The sequence below is a fragment of the Sclerotinia sclerotiorum genome, genomic scaffold, assembly GCF_000146945.2.
Source record: "Sclerotinia sclerotiorum 1980 UF-70 scaffold_11 genomic scaffold, whole genome shotgun sequence".
NCBI lineage: Eukaryota > Fungi > Ascomycota > Leotiomycetes > Helotiales > Sclerotiniaceae > Sclerotinia > Sclerotinia sclerotiorum.
Genome location: NW_001820825.1, coordinates 645,294 through 665,553, shown reverse-complemented (window position 1 = coordinate 665,553; position 20,260 = coordinate 645,294). Strand labels below are relative to the sequence as shown.

The 20,260-nt window shown below is 42.8% G+C and overlaps 8 protein-coding genes across 8 annotated transcripts in view; 3 read left to right on the top strand and 5 right to left on the bottom strand.

The window, feature by feature from the left end:
- SS1G_08371 (hypothetical protein) overlaps positions 1-961 on the top strand; it is a gene marked incomplete at both ends in the record, with an annotated part of 3,766 nt that extends 2,805 nt beyond the window's left edge. Inside the window, 3 exons of the mRNA XM_001590581.1 lie at positions 105-258; positions 331-597; positions 663-961. Coding sequence (XP_001590631.1) covers positions 105-258; positions 331-597; positions 663-961 — 720 coding nt within the window. The remainder of the gene's footprint in view (positions 1-104; positions 259-330; positions 598-662) is intronic.
- A 265-nt stretch (positions 962-1,226) lies between these two features.
- Positions 1,227-1,841, bottom strand: SS1G_08370 (hypothetical protein; the record flags this gene model as incomplete). Its single annotated transcript, XM_001590580.1, has 2 exons — positions 1,227-1,648; positions 1,784-1,841. The coding sequence occupies 2 exons, from the start codon at positions 1,839-1,841 to the stop codon at positions 1,227-1,229; spliced, it is 480 nt and encodes a 159-aa protein (XP_001590630.1).
- Positions 1,842-2,480: 639 nt separating this feature from the next.
- Positions 2,481-3,534, top strand: SS1G_08369 (hypothetical protein; the record flags this gene model as incomplete). Its single annotated transcript, XM_001590579.1, has 2 exons — positions 2,481-3,003; positions 3,053-3,534. The coding sequence occupies 2 exons, from the start codon at positions 2,481-2,483 to the stop codon at positions 3,532-3,534; spliced, it is 1,005 nt and encodes a 334-aa protein (XP_001590629.1).
- A 419-nt stretch (positions 3,535-3,953) lies between these two features.
- SS1G_08368 (hypothetical protein) lies at positions 3,954-7,564 on the top strand (the record flags this gene model as incomplete). Its single annotated transcript, XM_001590578.1, has 3 exons — positions 3,954-4,048; positions 4,130-7,154; positions 7,223-7,564. The coding sequence occupies 3 exons, from the start codon at positions 3,954-3,956 to the stop codon at positions 7,562-7,564; spliced, it is 3,462 nt and encodes a 1,153-aa protein (XP_001590628.1).
- A 541-nt stretch (positions 7,565-8,105) lies between these two features.
- SS1G_08367 (hypothetical protein) lies at positions 8,106-9,296 on the bottom strand (the record flags this gene model as incomplete). The annotated part of the gene is made up of 3 exons (XM_001590577.1): positions 8,106-8,840; positions 9,068-9,237; positions 9,293-9,296. 3 exons carry the CDS (start codon positions 9,294-9,296, stop codon positions 8,106-8,108), a joined length of 909 nt encoding a protein of 302 aa, XP_001590627.1.
- A 1,541-nt stretch (positions 9,297-10,837) lies between these two features.
- SS1G_08366 (hypothetical protein) lies at positions 10,838-12,102 on the bottom strand (the record flags this gene model as incomplete). The annotated part of the gene is made up of 2 exons (XM_001590576.1): positions 10,838-11,721; positions 12,069-12,102. 2 exons carry the CDS (start codon positions 12,100-12,102, stop codon positions 10,838-10,840), a joined length of 918 nt encoding a protein of 305 aa, XP_001590626.1.
- Positions 12,103-14,601: 2,499 nt separating this feature from the next.
- SS1G_08365 (hypothetical protein) lies at positions 14,602-16,895 on the bottom strand (the record flags this gene model as incomplete). The annotated part of the gene is made up of 5 exons (XM_001590575.1): positions 14,602-14,742; positions 14,804-14,887; positions 15,367-16,116; positions 16,164-16,467; positions 16,663-16,895. The coding sequence occupies 5 exons, from the start codon at positions 16,893-16,895 to the stop codon at positions 14,602-14,604; spliced, it is 1,512 nt and encodes a 503-aa protein (XP_001590625.1).
- Positions 16,896-18,105: 1,210 nt separating this feature from the next.
- Positions 18,106-20,183, bottom strand: SS1G_08364 (hypothetical protein; the record flags this gene model as incomplete). Its single annotated transcript, XM_001590574.1, has 3 exons — positions 18,106-18,676; positions 18,737-19,872; positions 20,112-20,183. The coding sequence occupies 3 exons, from the start codon at positions 20,181-20,183 to the stop codon at positions 18,106-18,108; spliced, it is 1,779 nt and encodes a 592-aa protein (XP_001590624.1).
- Positions 20,184-20,260: the final 77 nt, after the last annotated feature.

Genomic DNA, 20,260 nt, shown 5'->3' with positions numbered 1-20,260 from the left:
GGGGGAGTAGTGCTACGAGTGGACCGAGTCCCGTGCCAGCGAAGCTGCCACTGTGTTATTACTATGGACTTCCTAGTCCGGAGGATAATGCGAAGTTGTTTAAGCCGGTTGTGACGAGGTTGGCGCTGGCCGCGACGAGTAGGTTGCAGGATGATGTGAAGTGTAGGGAGACGGGCATGATTATTGATACTCCGGGAGTTATTAGTCAGGGGAAGGGAGGCTATGAGTTGATTTCTCATATTGTTTCGGAGTTTTCAGGTGAGTTTTCTCCGGAGCGGGAGAGGGGGCGGGGGATTTGCTTCACAAGATGGGGACTAATGGTGCTGGCAGTCAATATTATCCTGGTGCTGGGCTCAGAGAGATTACACAGTGATATGATACGGCGATTCTCAGCACACAAGACTGATAGCGGAGAAGCCATTACTCTTGTGAGATTGGACAAGTCAGGAGGCTGTGTCGATAGAGATGATGCATTCATGCAACAAATGCGGGACGCAGCCATCAAGGAATACTTTTTCGGAGATGCCAAAAGAACCTTGAGTCCGCATACACAAGTTGTTAATTACGATGAGCTTTCCATTTTCAAAGTTAGAGAAGGTTTGCAATATTCTTTTCTTTTTTTCTCATCTTGGGACATTTTCAGGATGCTAATACTTCATAAGCACATTCAATGCACAGCGCATTTTTACCGGGAGGAGAAGAAGACGCTGAACCGACACAATATGAAAAAGTAGAGCCGGTACCCATGATGTTGCATTGCATCTTCGCAGTCATGCACGCATCGACGAGGGATTCGCAAGATACTATTCGGGATGCAAGTGTTATGGGATTTGTATATGTAGCAGAAGTGGATGAGAAGAAAAAGCGATTGAAGATTCTGGCACCGCTGAATACGAGAGTCACGGATAGACCATTGATTTGGGGTAGTTGGCCTGAAGCCCCAGTGAATTTGATGGGATAATGAATAATGCACGATCTTGCTGAGAAGACAGTTCTAATACATGTTTTTGTGCTGGGCTGTTATGCCATGTGAACGTAAATCAAAATATCAAAAACTCCTGCATACAACCTGAAAGCGTCATGCCTACCCAAATTACCCAAATTGCGCCAGTTCGCATCGATCTGCCCGTAATCAAACCTCCCTTGGTATTCGTAATCCATCCTCCATCACCAGTTCATATCATAGTACCCCATCGATCATTGCGCAATCCCTCATCTTCTCCCCTCTAATCCCTCGACTGAACCTTATGATCCCCTTTAACAGCCTCCGCATACGAAGGAGGCACCGCACCACTACTTCCCTCACCACCGTGCGCCTGTCCCTCACCCGCAACCGCCCACGTACCATTCTGCTGCTGCTGAACAGTCGGTGCTTCCATGGGAGCCGTCGTTCCATAACCCTGTTGCTGATGCTGCTGCTGCACTCTCGCATTCTTCGGCACCCGTTGCGATCGCCCACTCGGTCCTTGCACTACCACATATGTCACGCGAGCGCCTTCCGCATCGGGGATTCGGTCGTAGTTGTATTCTTCATCCGGGAATTTGGCGATTATGTACCAGGCGTGTAGGAGACCGGGGAGGAATCCGAGCATGCAGAGGAGGATGTTGATTAGGGAGTCTGCGGAGCAGAGGCCGCGTTTTACCCAGACTAGAGGGGTTAGTGGATGGATGGATGGATGGATGGGTAGAGGAGATGTTGTGGAGGGTTATAGTATCATCCACTCATGTGAAAGTTGTGCAGGAAGGGGAAAGTAGGAGATAAGATAGATAGATGCCTGCTTACCTGCCAGAGGGGGAAAGAGGATAGCGATCAAGCCGAGGAAGATATCAGATGAGCACATCTTTTTCACTTTATTGATAAATAAATAGATATACGTATGGAATATGTAAAGATTCGTAGGGTTGGAGAATTGTTTTTTATGTGGAAAGGAAGGATGATTGAAGGGTTGGTTTTATGCGAAATCAGATGTTCTCTGTTCGCGGCGGGCGAAGCTGATTCTTGGTCTGCAGGTGCTTCGTCATCGGAACTCGGGCCTTGCTTGTGTGGTGAAGGCTTTTTTGTTTGTTTAATACGGTGCAGGGGTCTGCGCCTTTGGATCCCTGGAGTTTTTGTGAAGATTTATATTGGTTTTATTTTCTTAAGAGATTTGAAAGGTTCAAAAATTTAAATATTAGGAAAATATTAATAATTAATTATAATATTTAAACTGTGATCATTTTCCACATCTATATTCGATAAATCATAACATGTTTGTATATATAATAAGATTTTGATATACCTAGACAAAGCCGATAATTAGCGTAATGCAGCTGATGCAGCCTGGCAGCTTATCGATAAATTGATCGGATGTCGGGATTCAATTATTGGAGCTAAAGAATCCTGATAATTATTCAGGTCCAGACATTTTGATGATTGAAAAAGTTCAAGACTTTGATTGATTCAATCTTACCATTGTATCTATTTTTCACAAACAGCAAAAATGACAGACCTTCATATGAATGCCGACATAGATGATGAGGATGATCCAATAATCAGCTCCTATGATATTTTCATTAAACCTCACATTTCTGAAGGTCGAGAAATCTACATATTACAATTCCCAAATCGCGATATTGAGCAACGATATGCCGGATCAAATGATGCTCAACCTCTCAAATTTCGAACGAAACCAAAAGCCGGAATGGTTGAGATGGATGTTCCAATTGATGCGCGTAGGAATTATGACAAAGATAAGGGTGTGAAATGGGGAGATGCTATTAAGAAGAGTAATATGGTTAAGGGTGGAGGAAGTCATGGTTTACCAGGTGGATTTGGAATTGGAGGCGCGCAACCAAGTCAAAGAGGAAGGGGAAGGGCACAGGAGCTCGATCCTGAGAAAGTACTGGCGGATTTTGAAGGTGCTATTCGAAGTGAACAGGTTTTGACAAAGCAAACTCTTGGTGGTCAAATAATTCCAGTCGACAAAAATAGTCCTAATTACTTTCTGGGGGCTTTTCAAAAAGGTAAATGGGTATGTTTGGTGTTCCTAGGAAAATTGCTAATCCAACCTAGACAAACTTCATCTCACTCCGATTGACCATATGGTACAAATGAGGCCCCAATTTCATCATATCGATGCACACGTAGAACAGGAAAAGCAAAATCGCCCGCGGGAAGGACCTACGCCCAAGGCTACCGAAGCTCGAGCTATTCATATGACAGTAAAGTCAAATATTGATGGAGAGGAAGATGGGAGTGACAATATTGCCGTACGGATTTCTGCTGCGCAACAGGAACAATGGGTGAAGCATCGATACGTCGACGAGGATCATCAAGCTGCTTGGGAGTGCTATCATGAAAACATGTTTATTTATGCTGATCAAGATGAGAATGGAGATGAGCAGGCACTGTCGATTGATACGGTACCCAGGTTGACCACCGGGATGGATGACATGGCATATATTGATACAATCAGTGCGCCAAATAATGCTGCGAAGATGTCAAGGGCTAAGGTGGATGCGCAAACAATTGATCTGAATGATGATGAAGAATGATAGAATTGTATGATATGGGTGGATTCTCTGGCGTACAAAATCAAAAAGATAGATACCCCGCATATGTCTTTGGAGACGAGATTCTAAGTAGATCGTTGAACATATTTCCACAGCACTACTTTATGTGTATCTCCTTGATTTGATTTGAAATTGAACGCTTTTTGAGCAATCAAAGTTCTTGTATATTGTATTATCTATAAATCTAAATGTCATCTAAAGTACAAATGCTTAAGAGGAGTTAGAGGGGAAGTTTTTCTTAAATCCGAATGTAGGCGATAACGATAAAAAAGTGCCGGCATCGTTATCAGACAAACAACAAGCTCGGCCGACAAGGAGCTTTACTTTATATCCAAAGCTTCCCCTCCACACAAATAAACAACTATCGTAAACCATTTCTCTACGCCATTGGAATATTTAACATGGCCTATTTAGCACCGGTACATCGACCAAGTAGTGTACGTCTTACATTAAGATTGAATCTTCTAGATCACAGGGAGGAATGTCTAGTACTTGCGTATGTAGTATCCCACTTCAAGCTTCCAGGATACAAATTCATAACACAACACAACACAACCATATACTAATCTCTAAACAGCAAAGCAAATCGATTGGAAATATGGAAGGCCACGGAAGAAGGCCTTACAATGGCATACTCGAAATCTATATACGGCCGCATATCCATGCTCCAAAAGATCCAACCCGCCGGATCCAAAACCGACCATCTGTTCGTAGGAACTGTTCGAGCACAATACTTTACCGTCATGTGGAATCCTAATACGCATAAGCTGGATACCATGCAATCATTTGTGGATATTTCTCAAGAACATATGCGGGATTCGGAAAGTAGAGATAGATGTCTTGTGGATCCGACGGGGCGATTACTGGTCATGGAATTGTATGAGGGAGTGTTGAATTTGGTGAAGATTGTGAAGCCGAGAGGAGGCAAAACGGATTATCTGGAGAAACCGGAACAAGTTAGGATTTCGGAGATGAAGGTTAGGGCGAGTGCGTTTCTGTATACGCATACCAAACAGCCGAAACTGGCGTTACTTTACCAGGACGCGAGGGAGAATGTGAATTTGGCGACATATAGGATGCTGGATGATAAAGGACATCCCAATCTGCAATTTGATCCGAAGAAAAATAGGGAGAATGATCTGGATGATTTGTGTGTTGGGGCTATGCACATCATACCAGTTCCGAAGGGAGAAGATGAGGGGAGCAAGAGGTATATTGTTAGGAATGCGACGACGGCGAAGGCTAATTTAGGAGGAGTGGTTGTCCTAGGAGAGACGAAGTTTACGTATCTGGATGATGAGAGTAAAGCGATCGTCGAGTATGCGCTAGATGAGGCTGTATTATGGGCTGCATGGGAACCAATAGACGACAGGAATTATCTGCTGGGAGATGATTATGGATTTCTATACCTTTTCACAATATTAGTCGATGGTGCTACAGTTACTGGAATGAAGGTTCTAAAACTGGGGCAGGTATCTAAGCCTACATCTTTAGAGAACCTGGGCAATGGGGTGTTCTATGTTGCTTCGCATGAAGCAGACAATCAAGTCATTCAAATAGATTTGGGGAGTCCGAATTATAGTGTTACGGTATTACAGGTATTACCTAATATTGCGCCCATACTAGATTTCACAATCATGGATATGGGTGGGAGAGAGGGTCAGACTCAATTGAATGAGTACTCTTCAGGCCAAGCTCGATTAGTCACGGGTAGTGGAGGGTTTGAGGGAGGAAGTTTAAGAAGCGTTCGAAGTGGCGTTGGGCTTGATGATATTGCAATACTTGCCGAAATGGAGGGTATTCATAAGGTTTTCGCATTACATTCTGGTCCAAGTCTGCCGAATGATACTCTTGTAGTGTCATTTTCCACGGAAACTCGATTCTTCAAGTTCGATTCGCTAGGAGATATCGAAGAGGTGAATACTATCAGCAATTTGTCGGCTGCCTCGGAAACATTACTAACTTATAATCTCGATAATGGTTGTATACTACAAGTCACCCAACATGAGGTAGCAATACATGGCAAATCCCCGGGGCATCGATGGCAACCTCCTGACGGACAAATTATTACAGCAGCTTCGGGGAACCAGAACTATATTCTACTTTCATCTAATGGACGTACACTAGTCACTCTGTCAATCGAACAAAATCTAGCCGAAGTTGCGTTTCAGGAGCTTGGGGATGATCAAGTAGCTTGCATACATGTACCTCAGTTATTGGGAGATATAGGTGTTATTGGTTTATGGAAATCAGGATCAATATCTCTCCTTGATCTAAAAACTCTCAAAACTATAGTATCCGAAGATCTACGACGGAACGATGGTGCTTCTATACCGAGAGACATTGCTCTTACTCAAATTTTGCTTCCGGAACTTTCGGGTCCAACATTATTTGTGAGTATGGAAGATGGTATTGTGTTGAGTTTCGACGTCGACAGTGAGAATTGTTCACTTTCCGGACGGAAAAGTATTGTGCTCGGTACACAACAGGCACGACTTCAAATTCTGCCGCGAGATAACACCACTTTCAATGTCTTTGCAACTTGTGAGCATCCTAGTTTGATATACGGTTCTGAGGGTAGGACTGTGTATTCGGCTGTTACAGCTGAAGATGCGATCACAGTATGCTCGTTCAACAGTCGAGCATATCCTGATTCAGTAGTCGTGGCTACAACGAATGAGCTCAAACTCTCAGCCATCGACAATGAACGGAGAACACATGTCAGAACTTTACCGATTGGTGAAACTGTCAGAAGAATAGCATACTCAGCCAAAGAGAGAGCATTTGCTATTGGAGCCATCAAACGTGAATTAACAAAAGGACAAGAAATCGTCACTACTTCTTTTAGATTGGTTGATGAGGTCGTTTTCGGCGAACTAGGCGAGCCATTTTACTTACCAGCCAATGACGAAATCATCGAAAGTGTTATACGAGCCGAGCTTCCAACAAAATATGGAGACGGTGAACTAGTCGAGCGCTTCCTAGTTGGTACCAGTTTTCTCCATGATGGCGAAGTAAATATTCGTGGTCGTCTTCTTATCTTCGGTGTCAATAGTGACAGAACTCCATACATAATCGCTTCTCACACTCTTAAAGGCTCTTGCAGGTGTATTGGTGTCCTTAATGGTAAAATCGTCGCGGCACTTAATAAAACTGTTGTCATGTACGATTACGAAGAAACGTCCCGTACTACTGCCAATCTTCGAAAAGTTGCTACCTATCGCTGTGCGACTTGTCCAATCGATATCGATATTAGAGGTAACATAATAGCCGTAGCCGATATCATGAAATCCGTTGCTCTCGTCGAATATACACCAGGCGTCGACGGCCTACCAGACAAACTCGAAGAAGTGGGTAGACATGCACAACAAGTTTTCGCAACGAGTATAGCCGAGGTAGACACAGATACTTATTTGGAATCAGATCATGATGGGAATCTCATTGTCTTAAAGAGGAATCGCGAGGGAGTTACAAGGGAAGATAAGCTTAGGCTTGAGGTTCTTTGTGAGATGAATTTGGGGGAGATGGTAAATAAGATTAAAAGGATTAATGTAGAAACGTCAAAAGATGCACTGCTAATCCCTCGAGCCTTCGTCGCAACAGTACGTTTCCCCCTCCCTTTCTCTTCCCCTTTACCAACTAATCCCAGCTACTAACAACCACATTCCAGACCGAAGGTTCCATCTATCTCTTCTCCCTCATCCCCCCTCAAAATCAAGACCTTCTAATGCGTCTCCAAAGCCGTCTCGCATCTCTCCCAGCCCGCTCTCTCACAGACTCTTCCTTCTCAGCTCCCATCGAATTCAGTCCCGGCAATCTCGATTTCGATAAATATAGATCGTATGTCTCGGCCGTGAGGGAAACAAATGAACCCTTTCGATTTGTAGACGGGGAGTTGATTGAACGGTTTTTGGATTTGGACGGCGCGATTCAAGAGAATATTTGTGACGGCTTGGGTGTTAGGGCGGAGGATTTGAGGGGTGTGGTGGAGGGGCTAAGGAGGTTGTGTTAGCTGTGATGGCTTGTGGGTTGTGGATTTTGGGGGTAAAGGGGAATGGGGAATGGGGGAATATGAAATAAGAGAATGAAGGCAAAATAGAAAATTCCCCTTTTTGAGAATTGATCACTGATCATTGATCGCTAAGGTTATGTAAAAGATGCATGCTTAGTAGCATAAGACAAAACGTAAGAGGAATAAAAGTACAACCAAGTATGAAGGTATAGATAGGTATAGGTATATGTATAGTAAACTCACATATTATATATTAAGATGATAAAAGCAGCGCAAGAGCCATAGACATAAATCAACTTCATATACTCGAGCTCTCAAAATAGGAAATGCTTATCTATTGATTTTTTTCTCCATAATAATAGAAATCTGTATGAATTTCCTAGTTGCAGTGGGTGTATTGGTATGTATTCAATGATTTTCACATGACATGTACAGGGAGTCACGCTTAAGCTCAAACATATAAAATCTTATTTCAAAATTGTTCATGGTACTGTATATTTATTCATCCTTATTAAAGTCTATTAAACTTATCGTAGCATGACTACGCGGAACCACTGATATATCTATACACAACAGAGAAGTCCTTGCCTTTACAATTCTCCTGTTGTTCTACAGTTTCATAAACCTCTTGAGCTCTGTTACCAAGCTCAAGTTTGGCCTGAACTTCTTCTGCCGCTTTTAATGCAAGTCCTAAATCTTTTCTCATAAGACTGATACCAAATCCTCCACTGTAATCTTTTTCGACTGGTGCGCCAGCGACTACACCTTTAACCGGATTATTCAGTTCACTTGGCCAACATTTGCCAGTGCTGCTGTTGATCAGGTTACCTAGAACTTGTGGATCGAGACCCAAAGTGATTCCTAGGTTCATTGCCTCAGCTGTCGCAATGTTGTTGATAGCCAGAAGATAATTGTTGGTGAGCTTTCCAGAAAGACCTGCTCCTTGGGCTCCGCAATGTAACACTCTCTTGCCCATCATCGTGAGTATTGGACTTACACGATCCACTAGATCATCCGGAGCACCAAGCATGAAGGTTAAAGTTCCGGCGGTTGCGCCAACAACACCTCCTGACATTGGCGCATCAACGAATCGACCTTGTTGCGTAGTGTGAACAGCCCTAGCAACTTCTTTGGAAGACGTTGGATCAATTGTAGAACAGTCAATGAAGAGACGGTCTGAATTGGCGACTACGGATGTAGAAAGTGGAGGCTTAAGTATCTGACCAAAGACACTTTGCACATGTGATGGTTCAGGTAGAACGGTAATGGTAACTTCCTGTAATCACTGATTATTAGCAATTTGAAAGAGATGTACATGGAGATAAAATAGACAATTGATTGTAATAAATCAGAGGATTGGCTTTGTTGTATAATATAAAAATCATTAGAAGATCAACCAAGACGGTTGACCCCAACTTAGATCATTCATGGAACAAACTCATCACATAAATATGGAAGAAATTGAAGGCATCAAAAGACACGAAAATAAGTGGAATAACCTACAGAATTCTCGGCAGCTTCCCTAACATTGGTTGCAGCTTCTACGGCAGCACCTCTTCCAAGAGCTTTTGTGTCTTTCGTGAATCTCTCCACTGCATCAGTATTGATGTCATAAACTCGAATCGTATCGGCAGAAGGTAATTTTGTTTGGAGATTTCTCGCCATATTGTATCCTATGTGATGTTAGCAATTGATTCTTTGTGTTGGTACATGGAGAAGTGAACGTACCCATTTGACCAAGACCAATAAATCCCCATTGTGCCTGTCTTCCTATTGAGGACGAGAAACTTCTTTGCTGAACAGATCTGAATAATGACCGCACTGTAGGTGCAGTCGTCCTCAAATTTACCTTCATCTTCACAATCCAATTTTCAATCCAAGAATCTGCAAAGAAAATTGGAAAAGAAGCTGAAGTTGGAATCTGGGAGTTGTGGTAATAACCACCAGATGAAGCGGATAGATGCGGCAAGCGTAAAAGCTGACGAATGAACGAATGCGAGCAGCATCTCGGGTGATCGTTCGTTGAATGGGGAAGGAGTGTATGGAGAAATGATGGAGAATGTGGGGAAGTTAGTAGCGCTGCTTTTGTTTGCTTCTCTGCCTGCAAGCTTTTATCCCGATATCCGATATCCTATACCGAGGAACGTGGGAAAGTAAACAAGATCAGCAAGCAGGTTTTGCTGTGATGCTGCAATTGGAAATACCTCACATGAGGCTACCCTTGAAAACTACATGCTTGCTAGTAAATGCTGAATGTAACATTAGCTAGGTGGATGAATGAATGTATAGCAAAAGAATTGATTATTGTCTGTTTCATGAGAAAAACTTTATTGTGTAGAGAAAGTAAAAATTGTAAAAATATCGTAACAAGATTGGAAAGAGAATTGGAGAAAAATAAATAAAAATTGAAGGAGGAAAAGTTCTTTGCAAATTCAAATTTTGTGCTTAGTCATTCACTAAGCGAAAGAGCTTTCAGTATTCCCTGTCAATTGACTTTCATGTTATCATTGTTATCAATTCATTTTGAACTCATGCAGTACCGTTAAACTTTAATACACAATATCAATAATGCACATCAATACGTCATCACACAGTCACAAATACATCAGTAGAATCTAAACATGAATTTATTCCTCCTTCCTCCTCCCTCATCAAATCCAACATACATTTCCACCCATAAGAATCACAAAACACACAGCAACCTTGTAGTCTGCTGTTCTATATATATCTTACTTTTCCTGTCCATACACTCCAGCATACAATCATCCATATTACCCCATGCGTTTGATATAAATGAAAATCTCACATCCAAATAATCAAAATCCACCCATGACGCCAAGCTACCTCTGATCCATGATGGGTGACGAATGATGAATGTCGATCCCATCATCAATACTCCGTACTCCGTACGTACACACAATAAAATCTTCCGAAAATCAGTTCAGGTGATGCGGGGTATGGAAGGAGGAGGGGTTGTAAACGTCCCTGTCATCGGAAAATACGTGTGAAATATATTAAGTATAAGGTTATAATTTGATGGTATAATTATTCTTCGCGTAAACCCAGACCCCAATGTTGACTCGCTATGCTATGAACGATTTTCAAGAGCCCAAATGGTAGCTCATTCTTCCTGAGATGCTATTCTATGACCGGTTCCTGTATGGTATCCAAAATGTTGACCCTAACCCGAACCCCTATTCAAAAAGAACCGCCCAGGAGAACATTACATATCCTCACATCTATCTCTACCCAACCCATCACGTTCCTTCTCATTTATCTCTTCTTCCCCCTTGCACTCTCAAGCACCGCTTCCAATGCACCAGCAGCTCTCCTCTCCCTCTTTCTAAATTCGCCATTGAAAACTTCCGGTAGTATCATCTTCGCATTTGCATGCTCCTTAGCAAATCCCACTTCAGCTGAATTCCCTAATTTTCCCCTCGTCTCCCTAACTGCCTCTTCCAACATCTCCGTTCCCACACCGGTACCTCTGTACCTTACTTTTGTAGTCCACGCCCTCACGACACCTTTTCCCCCTTTCTTTCCACTTTTTCCTCTCTTTGGCGATCCATTTATATGAGGTGCTCGCTCAATACGTAATATAAGTGCTCCAATAATTTCATCGCCATATCGAGAACCAATGATAACATCTTCCTCCCCATCATCATTCCTAGTAAAATCCCAATTGAACTCCTCAGCCGTGTGTAAATATCCAGCGGTTGCAGCTCGTACTGCTACCAAACATGCCATTGTTACTCCTGCAAGTGTCGTTGCTAGTAATCCAAAATCACTGGTGTCTGTGTATTGCCATTTTGTAACAATTCCTATTATTAATGCGTATAGTGTGAGGGTGAGAGGATGGAAAATAATTGCTTGAGCGGCAATTTGTCGTTGTTGCGCAATAGAGTCTGCAACCAGTTTTAGGGCTTTTGTTTTATCTTCTTCCGTGGTTAAGGCGATAGTTGTGAGAGAGGGAATGCCGTCGAGAGGATTGGGCACAATGATATCATCATCGATATTGGAAGACATATTTGCGAGGGAGGATGGGCGAAGTGTTGGGAGGGTCTGAGAAGAAGACGCGTAGAGAATAGGTGTTGAGTATGTAGAGTTGAGAGTTGACGGTGGTAGGACTAAATTTGCTCGAAGGAAAGTAAAGAACGCTGGTGGGGGTTGGTTGTTAGCAGAGGTAGGCTAACCCTTTGACTTTTTGCTTGCTGATGAACGATTGACATTTGCAAAATAGAAAGTACCTTGAGATGTGAATATTCTCTTCTCACTCACAATTGAGGAATAGAGTAGAGAAAGGAAGGAAAATGAATGCAGTCAAGTGAATGAATGTATTTGGTTTGATAGCGTCCCAATTGCTCAGCAAGAAAAATTTATAGAAAATCTTTCCAACAACTTTTGTCCTTCCAAACCCACAAACTTTTTTGTTGTACAATTCGAATGCAAAAATCTTACAAAAATAACAGAAGAAATAGGAGAAAATGTAATTGAAGAAACTCACCAGCACTAGCCAGAAATCCCGGGACAGCGGTCATTTTATGCACCACAATATTGGCAGTGGTAATACTATTTAACGTCGTACCGCCATATTCATATTGCGACCTTCTCAATCTCAATTCTCTTGGAAGAGGTAAATGCACGTGTCTAGGCATTTCCCCCAATAAGGAAGGTAACTGTTACCAAAATAATCAAGCCTTCTCGGTTCTTTTCGCAATTTCCAATACTCGAGTACCATATAGGGAAAAAAAAAAGGAGGTTCTAATTTCTCTTGGGGAATTTGGGATGAAAATTCAAGGATCTCAACTTTTTATATGGGATTTTGGGGTTCCTTTCTGACGTATGAATTCTGCACGTGGGGGGATCCAATTCAATTCAATCCGTGTGTGTTTATCTTCTTATCGATATGCCAAGAGTTTAAAGTTTGATGAACATCAAGGAATTATTTGCTCCAGTTGCAAGACAAGGGGATGTTGCGACACAAATCATGATTGATCATTTTCAGTGGATGAAGATAGGGCTTAGTAGCCGAGGGGACGAAGGGGGGGGGGGTTGGAGGGACGGGAGTGGGTTAGTATCCAGACTGCTAACTTGCATATGTTGATTAGTGATGGGTTGGTTGGTTGTGGTTGAGGTGCAGGAGTGGGTTGGTACCCAGACTGCTCAGTTGCATATGTTCATTGGTGATGGGATGGTTGTGATTGACGGCCGGTAACTGTTGGTTGTGGGCTGTTACTCTTTGGCTGTGAGCTTATCGCGACTGAGGGAATATTTTATTGATGCCCAGTTTGCCGGCACATGTTGTATTCTCTGTTGGTATCCAATCAGTTTCGCTACCAACACTCAGGATATCTTGTGTGGATAGCAAAGATAACTCGTCCATGTGACCAAAACCATCAGGCAATCATTGCCCATGTTGGCGTGCTCAATAAGCTCTGTGTTCAAGATATCTTTTCTGTAACATCCAATCTATCCAAGGCGGGATATTAAGAACCTGTGGTGTGAAAAGCAGTCACTCGGCTTTGCAGTAGCTTCAATCTATTAACAATGACAAATGAGGTCGACGAATATCTCAGATATCAGTCGTCATCCTTGACGTCTCCATGCCATAATTGAAATTTATATGTCATGTCGAGACGTTAGATCTCCACACTTACGAATCACTTGGACAATTTAGCGCCAGTGCCGGTTAACCCTATGGATGTTGGGAGATACTTCGGCTATCCCGGAGGCCATCCTCTTTCACTAGACGAAAGATGGATGGTTGCTGGCGAGGAGATGAGTCTGTCTCTGGAAAAAAGTATGAAAAAGTATTAACCTTACATATCCTCATGAGATATCCTTCAAGCACAGCAAGGCGAAGGAACCCCTCATCATAGCCAACAACACGGAATATACAAGCTCAGATCTTCTTGCAACTGGAATCGGAGCTACGGAGCTACGCGAGGAGTATTATTTACTGCCCTCTCTTAAAGCCGAGCCAAACCTTGTACAGTATTAAGTACGATCAAAACTGAGATGATCTCTACCATCATAGGCATCTCAACAACTGTGGGTTAGCTGTAATGATTTGCAATTTGTGAATCTACATTGTTTCCAAGCTAGATCGATTCCGGATATTTAGATTTAAATAGTGCACGGACTTCCATCTATATGCTTTCTTCTTTGTATCTTTTCACATCTGTCTCAGTCAAGTTGGCTCTGAACTATCCTAAATACCAATAAGCTATGCATAGTAGTGTTTTTATTGGTACATCGGCAGCTTGATTCAGTTTGCCCAACTAATTGGCAAGATACCAAGTTAGTTCAGTCGAAACATTCTTAATCTAATCATCCATATGTAAAAACGCCAGTGGTGAGCATGCCAATGAGGAAACTTCTAAATGCAACGGAAATGGACGGTTGGTGGCCTAAATTTGACACTCTGGTATTCTGGAATTGATATACAAGTGCATATCTCTCGCTCCAATGATCTTCGGGCTTCCAACATTCCTAACATTCTTCTGCACCCCGCATCAAGAACGTGAGAAAATAACTATCTCCTAGTCAACCCGATTGTTTCGATTCTTCCTAATAACGCATTATCAAAATATAAGCGTATACCAAGCAATCAAGCCCCTAGATGGGGATAACTTCATATATTCCTCCATGGTAACCCGGGATCATGAGGAACTTAAGAATTTGAGGTAAACATCCTAGGTTTGTGTATCATAGTAAATAATCAATTTTACAAATATCGGAGGCGGTCATGATGGATATAAAATGGGGAATAGGTCCTTCATCAAATCGATATCAACAGCATCAGCATCGACTTCGACAACTTTCCACATCTCGGCAAACATCACATCACTACACCAAACCTCCCACCAAAACCAAAGATCACTCACAACAAACCAAACACAAATCATACACAAGAAACCCCATCCAAAATGCAATTCCGCAACAATTTCTCCCTCTTCACCCTCCTCATCACATCCACCCAAGCCATCCAAGTGACCTACGACCCGGGCTACGACAACGCCGCCCGCTCCCTCGACCTAGTCGCCTGCTCCAACGGACCCAACGGTCTGGAAACCCGCTTCCCGCAATACAAAGTCCAAGGGGATCTCCCCACATTCGCGCGCATCGGCGGGCGCATCCACGATCGCCGGCTGGAACTCCCCCAATTGTGGCACTTGCTACAGTTTAACGTATCAAGGTGTCACAATCAATATTTTGGCTATTGATGCTGCGGCTAACGGATTCAATATTGCCGAGAGTGCGATGAATACTCTCACTAATGGGAGGGCGGTTGAGTTGGGTAATATTGATGCTGATTGGATGCTTTTGACGCCCGATCAGTGTGGGTTGCCTACTGAGGGTGTGGGGTCGCCGTGCCGTGCTTAGGTTGGGGTAGGGGGTGGGGGGGGGGACTGAAGGGAATTTTGGGTGGGAGAGTGGAAATGTGGAAGGGTGAAAGGGATGGAGGATGGTTTGGTGTAGTGGTGTGATGATTGGACCGATGATGGATACACGGTTGATTGTTGCACTGTTCGATCTTCCAACTTGACCTTTTTAATTCTTTGAAATAATTCTATATTAATCTTCTTTCATACTTGTTACTTGTTACATGGCGTATCTGTGCTACCTGTATGCTCATCAATATGCTTTGTTTCCTTTCCCATCTGTAGCAAGCTAGAACGCATAAAAGTGACATCAAATCACCATTCAATACACTCAAAACATCAATCGACATTATCCCGTCGAGTGCAATTCCTTAATTGCCGATCAAAACCCCATCAATAAACATCCCACAAACTAACCTTCCCATCCTTCCCCCCCACAGCAACCCAATGAGTTTCCCTCGCCTTCCTCAATCTCTTCCCCTTAACATCCAAATATCCAATTCCCCCCACCAATTCCCTCCCTTTCCCATCTACACTACTTCGCCCATCCTTATCCTCATCTCTATCCCTATCCAAAACATCCGCAACAGCCACCGCAAAACACCCCTCCTTATGCCACTTCAACACCGCTAATTCCCTCATCTTCGTAACTTCATATACCCTTGCTCTTCCATCCCATCCAGCTGTCACGGCGATTTTCCCATCGTTTCGAATCTCTATACCTTGTTGTCCTGCGTGTGCGGATTTGAGGATTTTGGGTTCGTATTTGGTAGAGCTTATTGTTGTTGATTTAGAGGTTGATTTTGAAGGGGAGAAAGGAGTTGTAGTTGCGGGAATCAGATATTTGATAATTCGATCATCGGCACCACTAGTGATGAAGAATTTACGATCACGACCCGGATCAACGGACAGGGAGAGAATGGGTTGGATGTGGGATTTTGATTGGTATATGGTGTTCCATTGTTCTGGGGAAGATGGGGTTCGAGTGGAAGGGGAAGAAAGAGCAAAAACTGAAACTGAGCCATCTTCATAACCTGATATAACGGTTAGGCATTTGGTGATAGGGTGGAAAAAGAGCGAGAGAGACATTATCATGCCAGGTTTATCTGGGCCAGGCGAAGGAATATTGTGTATACGGTGGAGAGTCGGGATATGGAAGATATCGATCTAGAATTCTTAGATTACTGTTTTATTTCGTGTGGAAGGATACTTACGGATTCAGAAGTCAATATATTTGGAACGGCGATTAATAATTGTTCTTCACTTTCCCCTTCCCATTCCATCCCCAGTTGAGCTTCGTCATCTTTTCCCCTCTCCTCATGCTCCGCCGGGTTTACTTCCGTAACTATAGGACACATGGCGAACGCACAGAAATTCATCGTGTTGACATCTAAAATATGTAATATCCAGGGTTTTCTTCTCTCTTCCGACACAGTATCGACTGGAAGAATTTTACTCATCGAGTCTTCTTCTGATGGAGGAAGTTTCCATATGATAAGTTTGTTATCTTTTCCATGCCTGTACAAAATGTCAGCTTGATATTCTTCTTCCTTCCTTCCCTCCGTCTCCCCCTTCCAATTTCACAATAGCCAAATCCATCTCCAAACCCCTCCTCCTCCACCTCACAAATCCTCTCCCCCTTTCCTTTCCCTACAAATCACAAACCACAAATCCACCCAACCCAACCCGCCTCCCCAAAAAAAAGAAACTCACGTAACAATCCCCTCCCCCCTCTCCCCCCACTCCCCCACCCCAAGCAAAACCCCCCCATGAGCCCTCCAAACCGCCACCCCCCTCCTCGTCTCCAAACTCCACAACACCACCCAGCCCTCCGCATCTCCCGTGATCAATCTCGTATTTCCCCGTATAAACTTCGCTACATGTATTGGCGTTGCGTGTCCGCGGAGAATATATGATGGTTGGGGCGCGCCTGGGGGTATGGACATTGTGATTTTGCTGTGCGACTGAGTGCTCAAAGATGGAAATTGATTTCTTTGGATGGTTGTTGGTGTATGGTGCACGTGGGAATGTATGTGATTACTGTCGTAAAGTTGGGAGATAGATTCGTTACCTAAGCATTATTCGAGCCTAGGTATAGTACAAGTAAGGAAGATTTCTCTTTCCTTTCCCCCAAAATTCCCGTAGAAATAAAGATATCTCCCTGTAAATTTATTATTGTTTTTTGTAATGAATCTTACTTAGATTGATATCTAAAATATATAGTTAGTCAGTCGTAAGATAAACCAGCAGATAATTACCGATATAAGAAACTCCCCATCATCTATAGCACAGACTCCAAAAAAAAAAGATCACCAATCCTATCATATACCACCGTACTAAAAACAAATGCCCTTCTTCCTTCCTACCTACCAAAACATTTCCAAAATAATATATCACATCACTCAAATCCAGACATGCAACAAAAGGGCTCTCTATCCAGATCACGGGGCGCGTCACATGTATCTGATATGATTGGTGGATGATGTTAGCTGTGTGACACTTTAGATGACTAATATTAGGTATGGATGGATTTCCATGAAAAGTAATTTTTAACATTTAGCCAGATTCTTTTTTTGATGGATTGACTACCCACCTAGGACTTGTTTATGCAGAGTATTTTTTGCGATTAATGATCGCTTCAGGAAATTTTAAATTTCGATTATTCCGATAGAAAAGTGTAAAGGTTGCGATAATCTCATTACCATTATAACATCATATGTTGATTTTAAAACTTTCCCAAGGAGTCTAAAATATCGGGTATACCCCCTCTAATATCATTGTTATAGCATCGAGAATATAATTCAACATAATATACTATCGTGCAATCATGTCCAAGTTTATGATACTACACTATACAAGAAAAACGCTAGACAAAAAACCTCCTTCCTTCCAACTCCAAGGTTATATATTCAAGAACAAAACTCTATCGAGCCGCCACCTAATGTTGATTATTTATTCCTTAAACGCCTATTTGACCTGGATGTCACCCAATTCGTAACGCTAAGATCATTTTTGTGCCGTTTAATCCATATGCAAAGTTACTTTCTTCCGGTTTTGCCCTCCCGAGTATCATTTCAATAACCTTTCAAGAGAGATTCATCAATGCGAAGAGAACGATGGAAGTAAGATGGTCGTGTGAAATCTAAGGCACAGCAATCAAAGATATGTATGAGTGAATTGATTAGTCGTATTCGGTGGTTGATAATATTGTTGATATGGATGATTTGGTAGGGAGAAATCCGCAGTTTTGAGAAGCGGATTCAAGATACCACTGGGAACCGATGGCCTTGGTGGTGCGGGTGGTAAATTTGAAGTCGCTGCTTGTGTATTAGAAGGGAAGAATTGTGACAAGGAACTCGATTGTGCCATCATTTGTTGTTGCTGTGCCGCTTCATCTGGCCAACCCCACTTCGATTTGAGTTCTTTATGTAAGAATCCCACTCTCCAACCAGTCTCTTTTCGAATTTTCTCAAATATATCGAGTACTTCTTCTTGTTCACGTCGAACAACTAAACATTCAGCAGCGATAGCCAAAGAACGAAGTGCTACACTAGCCACTCCTCTATCCTTGACATGTGCCACAATGCCACATATAGAATGCGAATGATTTTGTTGCATTTCATGCATCTCTTCATTTTCCGGGCTCAATAAAGGATTAATTTGAGGGAGAAGACACATTGCTGTGTGGTAGAACAATCTACCAACGATCGTGGCACGTTTGAGAAGCCTGCAGTCCTTAGATTAGTATGGTTACTTTGTACACTCAACCTAATAAAAAGATACTCACCAGACTTCCGGGAAGGCGGATTTCGAAGTGGTCTGTGACGGATACAAATAAGCCATGGGGTGCATAGTCCGAGGTATACTACTATTCCAGCTATCACAAAGATTCTTTAACCTTTGCCACTCCGTATACCTAGATTGCATTCGAATTTGCTCATCCTGTGGTGAAGCCTCCTGAAATCGTGGAATAGAAGCTCTGAAATTTGCGATTTTACCAGTGATGTATAACATTCGATGAACCCAGACTTCCTCTCGTCCAACCTCGAATTCCCTTGAAAAGTCCATATCAACTCCCCATTGATCCGGCTCCCAAGCTACTTGCCAATTGAAGTGAAGACAGCTAAGCAATTCCATGCCAACATTAAGCCAAAAGCACGCAGCTCCTACACCAGTACTTCGCGCATTCCATCCACATTCCTTGATCAAAGCTCGTGCTCCAGCAATATGGTTCATACGTTGCATCGCTCTTTCAGACATGATCTCGTAAACATTAAGAATGACAGCTGTAGTTGCACAAATGACAGTATCTCGATCGGGATTTTGTAACGATCTTAACAATTGAGTAGTGGCTGTATCGTAATAATATAATGCTTTGTCCTCCTGGTAAATAGGATTAACGAGAGTCAAATGTCGTGCTCCACATGCTAGGAAAGCATTGAGAAGCATAGGCTCCCCTAAAGAATGGAACGGTAATATCCTGGAAAAGTGCTTCATCGGATCCATACTGTCCATCCATAATCCAACCTCTTCAACGAATACTTGCATAAATAAAACTTCTTCCGGTGAGGTGAGATAATCTCGAGTTTCATTAGGTGGTGTGATGATTTGTTCGGAAGTACTATATGCAGTCGGCGCGGTTAAGTAACTAGAACCTTCACTCCCGGCATGAGATAAATGTCGACTCGTATGCCTAGAATGTGCCAAAGGCGCCATGTCTTGCTTAACCCCAAGATTATTTTCCATAAAGGAACCTGTAGTTTGTATTGGTGGTAGTGCATTCTCTTGCATCATAGGATCAATGGCCAAGGGCCTTGTAGGATACTCAGTGGGTGGTTCTCGAGGGGGAGTAATCGTTTGATCGATGTGAGTATATCGACTCAAGCCGCCCTTGTACTCGGAAGCTATTTCGCGGGACTCATCCTGGAATTGGACTGAATATTTGTGAGTAAACACATGGTGAAAAAAGGGCCTCCTAGCTACTAACCTGACCAATCTGCCGTAGGAGGGATGATTGGTGGTGATTTGATCTGAATATCAATAAAATTTAACCGCACCCCTCTCTTACATTCCCTACTTGATTTCCGGCAATTTAGACAATTTGGTAATCCTTCATCACATTTCAAATGTCTTTCCCTGCATGTCAAACATCCCGTTCGCACCCTTTTGGGTTTATTTGCAGCGGCCGTAGAAGCCTCCGCAGCAGTTGCGGAAGACGCATCATTTCCTGGCATCTGATTATTTATATTCGCTCGAATTTTAATCTGCCTAGGCTTCCCATCAATCTTCTGACGTTTCGGAGGTCTAGGAC